This window comes from Halichoerus grypus, chromosome 8 (genome assembly GCF_964656455.1).
Source record: "Halichoerus grypus chromosome 8, mHalGry1.hap1.1, whole genome shotgun sequence".
NCBI lineage: Eukaryota > Metazoa > Chordata > Mammalia > Carnivora > Phocidae > Halichoerus > Halichoerus grypus.
This window is the reverse complement of record NC_135719.1, coordinates 126,265,780-126,278,888: the sequence shown is the minus strand read 5'-3', so window position 1 is coordinate 126,278,888 and position 13,109 is coordinate 126,265,780. Positions and strand designations below refer to the sequence as shown.

General features: G+C 38.8%; 1 protein-coding gene across 20 annotated transcripts in view; it reads right to left on the bottom strand.

Annotated features, from left to right (window-relative positions):
* TTLL5 (tubulin tyrosine ligase like 5) overlaps window positions 1-13,109 on the bottom strand; it is a 274,823-nt gene that overhangs the window by 52,967 nt on the left and 208,747 nt on the right. For 19 of the 20 annotated variants that reach the window (XR_013440787.1, XR_013440786.1, XR_013440789.1 and 16 more), the window contains one exon: window positions 11,916-12,133. Coding sequence is in view for 16 of the 20 variants with exons in the window: in XM_078053980.1 (XP_077910106.1) it covers window positions 11,916-12,133 (218 nt within the window). In the remaining 4 variants the exon portion in view is untranslated. Of the gene's footprint in view, window positions 1-11,911; window positions 12,134-13,109 lie in introns of those variants that run through there. The other variant, XM_036068564.2, reaches the window with a different exon arrangement.

The following is a 13,109-nucleotide window of genomic DNA, read 5'->3' as shown; positions in this document are numbered from 1 at the left end:
AAGTGTGAACAGTTTGATATGGGCTTTTTTGAAATGTATGGAGCCTTCATTTGTGATAGTACGTGTTGAATTTTTGTAAACACATACTTGAAGAGAAGATATATTCTCCCTTTTGGATGCATGAGTCTATGCATAGCTATTGTTTTTCAGATTATGAGTTGTGACTCATAAGGGGGTTGTAAAATCAATTTAGGGGGCCCCATCAGCATTTTTAAAAGAATAGGAAATAGTATTTTGTGAAACTTCTGTTTCACATACATAATATAGATATTTTTACTATGTTGCATATAAAATTTATTTTTTTATTATAAGTGGTGGTCAGAAAAAGATGAAAAGCCACTTACCAAACTGTTACTCTGCATTTCAAATATTACAAATCCTCAGAAATTTGTTTGAGGGACCTATCAGTTACTGATAGAAGATTTAAATAAATCACCCACTACAACTGATAATTTTTCAATTTCTCCTTATACTGTTGCCAGCATTTGATTTATATATTTTAAATTTATGATGTTAACTGCATACCAGTGCTTTTCTTTATTCCTATAATGCTTTTTGCTTAATTCTATTTTATCTATTGCTATACTCATGTGCCTTCTAATTAGTATTATATGGTTTACCTTCTTCTCATCCTTTGAACTGTGAGATTTTACTTTACGTATCTCTCTTTGAAGCAGGCTATAACTGAACATGTTTAAAAATGCAATTTCATAATCTACCTTTCAATAGAAGAGTATAATCCTGTTAATACTTACTGTGACTACTCATATAATTGGATTTATTTCTACTATCTTAGTTTTTATTTTCTACTTACCATCCTTTTTCTTTGCTTTTTTGTTTTCTTTTCCTGCCTTCCACTGGATTCAAAGTTTCTACATTCTCTTCTCTCTCCCTCTGTTGGTTTAAAAGCTACAGATTGCATGTCAATTATTTAGCTGTTTTTTTCTAAGTGTAAAATTTAGCTATTTTTTCTACTTTTTTCCTTCAATATTTCTGTCTTGCCCTTAGAACTATTATTTTCACTATCCACTGAATCCCTTTGTCCCTCAATCTTGTCCTTGTCTTAAACACATTTTAGTTTTTTGAAATACCAACAATTATGTTTTTAGTCATTAACACTTATTATCATTTAATAAAAGGTATGCATGTCACTGCCTTCATGTTATCCACCACTTCTGTGTTCACTTTTATCCTATCCAGCCTTAATTCATTCTTTCACTGAAGGTCACGGGTGGCATACTCTTAGACTTTGAATATCTCAAATTATTTGTATTTTGGCTTTTCTCTTGAATGACAGTTTAGCTGGGTATAAAATTCTGACTGAAAGTTACTTTACCCCAACACTCTGAAGCTATTAGCTCATGTCTTCTGCCACCTATTATTGCTGAAGAAAAGAATGCCAGTATTCTGGGTTCCTTTGTGAATTTTCTTTCAAGTCGTATGTAAGTCTTCCCTTTATGCTCAGCGTTCTGCAGTTTCACTCTGATTTGTCTAGATAGCCAAACTATGGAAAGAGCCAAGATGTCCATCAACAGATGAATGGATAAAGAAGATGTGCTATATATATATATGTAGCACACACACAATGCAATATTATGCAGCCATCAAAAAAAAAACCCACGAAATCTTGTCATTTGCAACGACATGGATGGAACTAGAGGGTATTATGCTAAGCGAAATAAGTCAATAAAAGAAAGACATGTATCATATGATCTCACTGATATGAGGAATTCTTAATCTCAGGAAACAAACTGAGGGTTGCTGGAGTGGTGGGGGGGTGGGAGGGATGGGGTGGCTGGGTGATAGACACTGGGAGGGTATGTGCTATGGTGAGCGCTGTGAATTGTATAAGACTGTTGAATCACAGACCTGTACCTCTGAAACAAATAATACATTATATGTTAAAAAAAAAAGAAGAAGATAGCAGGAAGGGAAAAATGAAGGGGGGGAATCGGAGGGGGAGATGAACCATGAGAGACTATGGACTCTGAGAAACAAACTGAGGGTTCTAGAGGGGAGGGGGGTGGAGGGAGGGGTTAGCCTGGTGATGGGTATTAAAGAGGGCACGTATTGAATGGAGCACTGGGTGTTATATGCAAACAATGAATCATGGAACACTACATCAAAAACTAATGATGTAATGTATGGTGATTAACAGAACATAATAAAATAAAATTTAAAAAAAATAGAAAGATGTGCATTCATTTTGGTACATGGGATGAATTTTTTTAGCTGAGGACATTTATTTCTTTATTTATCTCATTTCATCCTAAGAACCACTCCATGATGTAGGTAATATTTTACAGATAATGAAACAGGCTTAGAGGTAGCCCCAAATAACAGTCAATTGAATGAAGGAGCCAGGATTCAAATTTAATTAGAAATATTGTGCTCTCCTGCCTCCCATACACTACTACTCTACATGGTATAATTACTGATGAGATCATTGCTATTTGGTGATCCCTGACACATACAGCCTGATACACAATCCTGCATCACCACCACCACTTCAACCACCACCTCTAGCACATCTCCATCTTCACCACTGCCTCCTCTCCCACCACTGCCTGAGAACTCGTCATGAATAGAAGCTAGCTCAGGGGCTGAGGAATACATTTCTCTCTCCTCTCTTAAAAATAAAATTCATGGAAATTGGGCTTGTATCTGTCCTCTCCACTGGTCTTATCACCAATATTTATAGCAATGCCCAGCACAATGGGCATTCAATATATGTGTGATAAAAGGGTAAAGACAAGATATCTGTCCCTAGAGACTTATGGGAAGAAGAACACATATAAAAAGTAAAACTCAAACAAGGAGGTAGATGGCACAGTTGGCTGAGGTGCTTGGCAAAGCTGCATGAAGGTGATAAATTAAAACCTGATCTTGAATAAAACATAGGACTTAGATTCAAGAGGGCAAAGGGCACAAGGTGAATAAAACACAGGACTTAGATTCAAGAGGGCAAAGGACACAAGGAAGAGGGGATAACATGAGCATGGAGGAACAACGAACGGAAGCATGTGTGTGGAGCTCACTGTAAGATAGTGTAGGGAAGGCTACAGACAGCGTAGAGGACATATTGCAGAAGGCTTTAATGTCAGAGTAAGGACTCTCAACTTTATCTTGTAGGCACCTGGAAGCCTCCAAAGATTCTGGAAAAAAGGTTCAAAGAACTATTTTAGAGACGATTATTTCAAATTGCTTCCTAGGCCTACTCATGTACCCCATTTAAGAACAAATCTGGATAGTTTAAAGATTTCTACCTTGTTCTACTTGAGTGTTCCTTTTATTCAAGAACCAATTTTGATAGTTAATATTTTTGAAAATATTTGAAAAAACTTTCATCCAGTTTTTAAAATTTAGTAGCATCCAACTATGCAGTGTCCTCATAATTTTTTAATCTCCCCTATATCTACTTTTATTTTTTTTAAAGATTTACTTATTTGATCGAGAGAGGGAGGGACAGAGAGGGAGAGAGAATCTCCAGCTGACTTTGTGCTGAGTGTGGAGCCCAACACGGGGCTTGATCTTACAACCCTGAGATCACGACCTGAGCCCAAACCAAGGGTCAGACGCTTAACTGACTGTGCCACCCAGGCACCCCAACCCTGCATCTACTTTTAAAACCTTTTTATTTTTAATTATCTTCTTTTTCTGGCAGAGCTATATTTATTTTCTCCTTCCCTGTCCCCCTACCCCAAACTAAATAAGATTTTGAATTTAACTTTTTATTGCTTTTCACTTTATATTCCTTTTCTTCTTCATTTCCTTTGATCTGTTTTTCTTAGTTTTGTTTTACTGACCCTTTTCTAACTTCAAGAAAGGAAACCTTAGTTCAGGTATGACAAATATGTGGTGTGCATATTCACTATTCATATTTCCTGTCTGCAGCAGACATTACTAATCTATCAAAGCACTCTTTCTTGCCGGGCTCAGAGAAGTGCCATTAATTCATGTCAACAAGACACTCTAGATAATCAGCTGAAGCCAATGTATCAGTTGAAGCCAATCTGCCATTTATATCTTGGTTAATTTCTTTTCAATCTTCCTACACTATAACAATGAAAATAACTAAGATTACGAACTTATCTTTGAGTATATCTTTGACTACATTTCAAATATAAGTTTTGATAAATACAGTTCTTTTTATTATTTTTAAAAAATATTTCAGCTTAATTGAGGTATAATTGACATAAAATTGTAAGATATTTAAAGTATATATTGTAGTGATTTGACATACATATACATTGTGAAAGGATCCCCCCGCCCCCTTCTAGTTATGTAATGCATCCATCACTTACTTATTTGGTGAAAAGATTTAAGTTCTACTCTCTTAGCAAATTTTAATTATACAATACAGTGTCATAAACCATAGTCACCACATTTTACATTAGACCCTCAGATCATCTGTAGCTGAAAGTTTGTAACCTTCACCAAACTCTCCCTGTTTTCCCCACCCCCCAGCTCCTGGCAACCACTTTTCTACTTGGTTTCTATGAGTTTGACTTTTTTTTTTTTTTTCAACTCCACATTTAAATGATACCATGCAGTATTTGCCTTTCTCTGCCTCACTTACTTCACTTAGCTTAATGCCCTCAAAGTCCATTCATGTTGTCACAAATGGCAGGATTTCCTTCTTTCTCATGGCTCAGTAATATTCTAGTGTGTGTGTGTGTGTGTGTGTGTACACATCTTCTTTATCCATTCACCCACTGATGGACACAGAGGTTGTTTCCCTATCTTGGCTATTGTGAATAATGCTGCAGTGAACATGGGAGTGCAGATACCTTTTCAATATCCTGTTTTCATTTCCTTTGGATGTATATCCAGAAGTGGGATTCTGAATCATATGATAGCTCTATTTTTTATTTTTTGAGGAACCTTCATACTGTTTTTTATAGTGGCTGCACCAATTTACATTCCTACCAATAGTGCACATCCTTGCCAACACTTATCTCTTATCTTTCTGATGACAGGTGTGAGGTGATATCTCCTTGCGGTTTTGATCTGCCTTTCCCTGATGATTAGTAATGTTGAGCACCTTTCCATGTACCTGTTAGCCGTTTGTATGTCTGTGGAAAAATGTCTATTTGGTTCTTCTGCCATTTTTAATTGGATTGTTTGTTCTTGCTACTGAGTTGTAGGAGTTCTTCAGATATTTTGGATATTAACCCCTTATCAGATATATGATTTGCAAATATTTTATCCCATCTGACAGGTTACCTTTTCATTTTGATACGGATTACACTGTATCTGTAGATTGCCTTGTATAGTATTTACATCTTGACAATATTAATTCTTCCAATCCATGAACATAGAATATCCTTCTATTTATTTTTGTGTCTTTTTTCAATTTCTTTCACAAATGTCTTACAGAGTTCAGTGTACAGATCTTTCACCTCCTTGGTTAAATTTATTTCTAGGTATTTTATTCTTTTTGATGCAATTATAAACAGGACTATTTTCTTAATTTCTCTTTCTGATGGTCTGTTGTTAGTGTACAGAAATGCAACTGATTTTGTATATTGATCTTGTATCTTGAAACTTTACTGAATTCATATACTAGTTCTAACAGTTTTTGGTGGAGTCTTTAGAAAACATTATGTATTTTCTATATATAATATCAAATCATCTGCACATCATGATAGTTTTACTTCTTCCTTTCCAATCTGTATGCTTTTTATTTCATTTTCTTGCCTAACTGCTCTGTTTGGGATTTCCAATACTATGTTGAATTAAAGTGGCAAAAGTAGGCATCTTGTCTTGTTCTGATGTGTATAATTCTTACTTTCAACATAGTTTGCAATATCATTCTGATCCAAGTTACTTAAAAGAATGTTTAAAAATTCCCAAATTACTTGGGCATTCTGTCCAGGCTTTTAATATTTCATTTATTGTAAAATGGTCAGGGAATGATATAATTCTGTATCATAATTGCTACTTTTTGAGGCTTTAATTGAAATGTTCTAGTTTTGAAAAATATTCCATGGGAGCTCTGCAGGGCACAAAACTGTGTATCTATTAATTTAATGTCATTAATTATATTGTTCAAAACCCTTCATGTCCTTATTTTAGGTCTGTTTTGCTGGTAATAATGACTATTACTTCTATCCCCTTTCTGGAATGCGTTATCTTAGGGTGAATCCACCTTTTGTCAACATTTTTATCTTTATATACTTTGTCCTCAGAATTTTGAAAGAATTTTTGAAATCTGTCCTCTATTTCACTAATTCAATTTTCTGCAGTGCCCAATAATCATGTTTAACCCAGTTTTTCACTTAGGTATTTCTCATTTTCTCCCTGACCACAGACTACTTACTCTCTACATGAGATAGCTTTTTTAAGCACTACATATCAATGTGCTCTATGCTTAAATTTTGTCAAGAATACACGTTAAGGATTTTCTAAAATGTTGTTTTCTTGCTTGCTTGAACTTATTTCAGAGGTTGGCAGCTCCCCTGAGTCTTCTTCATTGAGCTTCCTTTTAAGCTATACCATCTATTCCTATGCCCCAAGATTTTTAAATATTTGCTCATCCTCAGAGAGGAAAGTCTAAGTTTGCCATTAAAGACTTATGATCATGGAGGAACTGATTTGGATTCTATAAAATCCATAAGATCCTGCCCAAATATTTTAAAAAGATTTTCCTACTCAGATAAGAAAGAAAAGTGAGAGATGGGAAATATCCAACAGGTATATTACCATTTTTTAAAACAAGATTTCATTTATTTATTTGAGAGAGAGACAGAGATAGTGACAGAGATAGTGACAGAGAGCATGAGCGGGGAGGAGAGGGAGAAGCAGGCTCCCTGCTGAGCAGGGAGCCCAACACGGGGCTCGATTCCAGGACCCTGGGATCAGGACCTGAGCCGAAGGCAGACACTTAACTGACTGAGCCACCCATTATATTACCAAGTGCCCCAGTTATATTACCATTTTAACAACTGTTTTTACATCCCAGTGGCAGGGATGAGAAGTAAGATTTTAATTTAAATTACCCAAGTATGAATCACCAAAGGAAGACCCATCATTCCATGACTCTCATGTACTTCCTCTCCTCACTGGACCATACACATGCCAGCAGCAACTTCTGGTTCGGTGTGGTTACTAGCACCCAGTTCTCTGACCGATGTCATCATCCATGCCAAAAGCAAAACCCTAAGATCCCCTAACGCCACCACTGAGGTCCAAATGCTAAGGGCTGATAGAGGAAAGAGTCTAAGTGGCAGACCCCTTGACTAGCTCCCCCCACCCCCTTCTTTGTACTTCCAGGACCTTCCCCTTAGAGCGACAGGGTGTTGTCTGGTATATTCCAGGTCTCCCAGTCATTTCCTAGACTTCACTCTCACAGGAAGGAAGTATATAAAAGCCTTCAGTATTGTTCAATTCAATCCTTCTTGTGCTACATCTAACAGAAGTTCTCCCAACACTTCAGTAGGAGAGTGACAATAATTCTTCCCCCTTTTGAGTATTTCAGTGGCCACTTAAGTAGTAAAACTGGTGTGGAAAGAGAAGGGAGCGTGCTCTTAAGTGCTTACATTGCATTTTCCCTGAGGCAGTATTTTAGGATGATTAACCTGTCATTTGCTGTACAGAATGGATCTGAACAGGTTGGTGGGGGGCCTTTGAAATCAGTGGTCTATTGGGAAGAGTCTGGGGTTAGCACAGTAGGTGACCCAGATTCGGCTTTGGCTCTGCCACTGACCACCTGTGGACCTTGCTCCACTCACAGCCTTTCACTATGCCTGCAGTCTTTTATCTTTCAGCACTAAAAGTCTAGCATTATATATTTTGGAAATACATAATTTAGAGAATCCTGTATTTAAGGATGGATATGCCACAGATTTGATCGTATTTCTTGAAACTACACATAATAAAAAAGGCTGAAAGACTGACAGAAGATGGTTGGCTACAATATGACTCCTTGGATCCTCACATCAAGAACCTACTTTTGGACTGTTAGAACTCTTGATCACTTTGCCTCACATTAGTTAATGACTCATATGTTAAAAAGATAGAGCATATTTTTTTAAACCTGATCCTCATTTTTATATCTCTCTGACCTTAATCTCTGAGCATCTTTGTATCTTTCATCATATTGCTCATATTAGTACATATTCAGGTCCCATGAACTGGTACTAGTCTCCCCATGCTGCTGGGCTCCTGGCCACCCTCCTCCCTTCCCGATGCCCAGCAGCCATTAACAAACACCACTGTCCTGGGTGCTGACACAGAAGCTACCTTCAATTTCCACTGAGGTCACCCTGATGCAGAATATCCTACAACTTGAGCATTTAATCCCAGCTATTTAAAGAAAAGCACTTTAGCTAAGTCTGGGTTTTTTTTTTTTGCAGTTTTCTTTCTTCAGAGAAGCCCCAGGTACCACAGCTTTGACTCTGCCCTTCCCAGTCATGGCTAGTCCATGAGTTTTGCCCATGTCCCTGGCAAACTTGAATCTCCTCAGGTTTCTTTCTCTATATTTCCTGGAGAGTACGATTCTGGCTCTGAGAAAAAGGTCATTTACAAGAAAGACACAGTTCATAGGCGTGTAGTTGCTCCTAGCCTGTCATCCCTCTTGGTTCAGCTGTTTGGGAGAAATACCACAAATAGTTGTAAAAGGAGGATCTGAAGTGGGTACTAAATTATGACGTGCTGCAAACACTAGAGACGAAAATCAAGCAAGGCTCTTGGCACTATGGAAAGGGGAAAAGAAGTTTAAATCGTTCTCTTCACAGAACTGACCAAGGAGATTTAGCTAAAGGAAATAAAAGTATATGAATCTGAGAACTACAACAAAGACTTTCTGCTCCAAGCGGGGATGAAGAAATGGCTGTAAAGCAACAGGATTAAAAAACGAATATGCTCATAAAAAGTTTTCAATGGAACAGACAGAAAACAAGTTATTTTGGTTAATTACTCAGTGGGGACAGTGGTTTTGTTTTACAGATGGGAAACTGAAACCTTTAGAGGGAAAGTCACTTGAATATTATCATAAAGAAATAGGACCCCACTGCTCTGATTCTCAACTCCCTTTGCATCAACATCCAAACGACATTCCATCTTTTATGTTCTATTGTTCTCTAAACTCAACCCTCTAGGATGTGGAAACTTTGATGCTCTTGGAAATTGCTTCTATATTTGTCCAATGCCAGCTTCTGTGCTAGGAGAAGTTTGAAGTTCAACCCAAAAACACAGGGCCTGGCACGGTCAATAGCTCATTACAACTTCTCATTAGTTGTGTCTCTTGGGGCAACTAGGGCATTCCTGAGTGTGACTCAGTATCACCACTCATAACTGAGGGTTCCTGATTAATCTGAACTGAGCCAGAATAAAGGCCGAAATGAGCTCCCAGCAAATGAAGCAATGTATCTTGCAGGAAGAAAGTAAAAAGGTACGTGAAAATTTCTTGAAATGCCATCCTAGTATTAACCTAAGTATGATATAGTATAAGGCCGAACACCTATTCAGCATATATTATGTACCAGGCACCGTATTTGTGCTTGACGTTAATTCATCTATTTCTCTTAATAACCCCATGAGGCAGGTACTATTATTATCCCTATTTTAAATAGGAAATGAAGTCACATAAATGTTAAGTAACTTGCTAGGCTGGCTAGGAACATGAATTACTTTAGAACAATAAGAATATTATCGACTCATACTCAAGGATCCTAATTGCAGGGGCCATGAAAGTTTTCTCTAGGTTAAAAATAACTTCATCAATCCAAATAAAGTATGGAGTTTATAGTTCATAATAACGTACCAATGACAGTTTTTCAGTACAGCACCTTCTTCAAATGTACCATGGTCATACAGGATGGTAACAATGGGGAGAACTGGGTGTTCTTGTTTTCATGTGTACTGTCTTTACAACCTTTCTGTAAATCTGAAATTACTATAAAATAAAAAGGTGATTTTTAAAAAACCTTTATCCGAATACTTTTTAGAGGGAACTTTTCATTGAGTCGAGTCAGATAAGAACGATGTTATTCCTTTTCCTAAAAGACCGAAGAATATTAAAAACACTGGGGCCCTCACAACACTGTGCATTTTACACGTAAGTGAGAGAAATGTTAAGGTCTCCATTAGTACTAACTTATTTAGCTTCAGAGACTTGTGCTAGAATTTTAAAGGCAAATTGGAAACTATTTCCTGGAACAACGCCTTACAGCATGCCTTTTGATACTTGGATTATATTTCTTAAATTCTGAAGAAATCTTGCTTTTTTCCCCCCTTCTGTGCATTTTTGGTGCTGAGCTGTTTCCGGTTTTCCCACACTCCTGCCTGTCAGAGAGAAGAAACCACAAAAATGCAGCAAAGTTTGTCCATAGAGCTGCAATTCCATCTCTAAAGGCTGAAGAGTTCTCTTGCCAGCAATGAGTTCAGGGCAGTGGACGGCATCTTCAAATGTCCAGGCTGCTGCCTGCTGACAGAGCCCACCTCCCGCTCCCCACCCCCCCCCGCCCGGGGGCAGACCAGCCAGCCCCACAGGCCACCGTGGGCCATCTCAGGCTGCTGGCAATACTCAGAGGAGCCACAAACAGGGAGCTCACCGGCAAATTCAACATTCATATCTGACTCACGGATTTTCCTACCTAACTGTGGGCTTCTCGAACCTGTGAAAGGGAGCATGGTTTTGGAATGCTTATGATGGCAACTAAGGCTCACTGAGTTCTTCTGTGGGCTAGATCTTGTTCTGTGTACTTTACGTGTATTAACTCTGCTAAGAGTTAGCAATGTCCTATGAAGAAGATACTCTTCATTATCTCCACTTCAGAACTGTGGAAAGTGAGGCTAACAGATTAAGGACCTTGCAACTTGCCAAAGGTCTCCAGTTAGTAAATTGTGGAGTGAGGGTGTTAACACAGGCAGTCTGGCTCCAGAGGCTGCACCCTTAAGGACTCACCTCTACTCCTGCCAGGGTGAGGAGCCATACAGCTTCCTTCTTACTGTGCTCTTGGCCTTCGACCACAACCTGCCCCCTTCCGACTACCCTTCCCTACTGCTCCAGAGAGTTCTGTAAAGTCATTACAATGCCATTTATTCCTACAACGGCACTTGGCACCTAGTAGGCACCGAGTAAATATCTGTTGGATAAATGAATAATGGCAGCAGTATAATTAAAACAGCCACGAGGGATTGGTTTCCATCCAAATCCAGAATTTGATTCACTGTCCAAGGGGGAAAAAAGAAGAACTGCATTTTCTATGTCCTAGGATTCGTTCTTACAACTAAAATTGATTTTGCGAAGGACAAATGAATGGAGAGCCTTAATGAGAGCAAGAGAAATACACAAAACCCCTCTAGGCGTTTATCCACCAGGGAATGCCTGCTTCTTACAGGCATCTTTGAAAAGTTCCCCAATTTTAAATGGAGAAGGGCTGTCAGAACTAATACTCTTTATTAGTCTATTTCTGGTTCGTTAGCTAAAATATGGCTGGAAATAGAGTGAAGGAAGGAATGTGAAAAAATTTGATTCAGGCATGGAAATGCCTTTTTGAGGTAAAATGGGCATACTACAAAAGGTATTAGAAATAAGTTGCTCTAGAGAGCCTGCTGACTAATGTCAGTGAAGTTAACTCCCACCCCCGCCCCCATGAAATCCAATTCCAGTGTCTTCACATTCAAACACCTAGGAGTAAACAACAAACAAAGGTTGGCGGGGGGCGGGGGAAGTACTGAATTTTATATGAAATTATAAACCTGACCTTGGCAGGGTTCACTGGCTCCCCAGGTGATTTTGACTTACAGCCCAGGCTGAGAACCATAGTTAACTTTTAGTCCCCATCAGGGGTTCCTGTCTTCAACATCTCAGTACAAACGATTTTGAAGGCCTCGTAAATAAAGAGTACTCTTAGCACAGAATTGATACAACTCAGAAGAAACTGAACAGAAGATTAAGGAAAACTTACTTGGAGGCCCGCTGGGATGTCGTCTTTCTGAGGACTTGTTTGTGATTGGCTGGGGGCTTGGGGACCAGCGAGGAGGAAGAACTTGGAGGTGGCACCACTTTTTGTGGCAGAGTGGTTGGCTTCTGGCCACTAGCTGTGGCACTTGAAATTCTGCAAGCTGCACCATTATTTATTGTCCACAAACTGGAGTTAGAGAGTGTCTGGCTGCCAAAGATGGCCTACAAGAGAAAGAAAAAAGATGGGCAATGGAGATGCCCTTTACAACCCATTTGCTATAATTTTTTAGGACAAATTTCTCTAATAATGCCAGCACAGGGCCACATTCAGAGAAGGGAAATCTCTGGAAGCATAGAGTTGAGATGGTCTTGTTGGAAGTACACTGGGCTAGGAATCAGGGTATCTGGGTACTGTGTATTCTCCACCTGCAGCAATCAGAACAGCATTTGGTCTCTCTCAGCCTTTGTTTCCTTCATTGTTAAATTCAACAAATATTTAATGAATGTCTCCTACTGGGTGTCAAGCATGAGAAATAACGCACAAAGCAAAAGTGGCTTGAAGCTCGACTCAACTCCAGCGCACTCGGAGAACTGTGAACTCCTCTAGAAGACGAGTGGAAAGAAGCCGGTGTGGTAATGGTACAGTGAGCAGAGTGGGTGGAGAGAGGAGGCTGGAACAGAAAAGTTCTGTTAGTAACTTTTCTGACATAGTAACACGTTGTTGACCTAAAGAGTGACATAAGACTTTACATTTTAGGAGCGCCTGGGTGGCTCAGTCGGTTAAGCGCCTGCCTTCGGCTCAGGTCATGTTCCCGGGGTCCTGGGATAGAGCTCTACGCCAGGCTCCCTGCTGAGCAGGGAGCCTGCTTCTTCCTCTCCTTCTCACTTGTGCTCTCTCTCTCGCTAGCTCTCTCTCAAGTAAATAAATAAAATCTTTAAAAAAAAAAAAAGACTTTACATTTTAAAACACCTTCACGGGCACCTGGCTGGCTCAGTCAGTAGAGCTGATCTCAGGGCTGTAGGTTCATGTCTCCCATGCTGGGTATAGAGATTACTTAAAAATAAAATCTTTGAAAAAATGAAATAAAACACTTTCAAAGTAAAATTACTATCAAATACTAGTTGCTAAATGAATCTAAGATCAACACAAAGGTATATTTGCTCAGAGGGTAAGCCTACAAATGATTTGTAGGCTTAG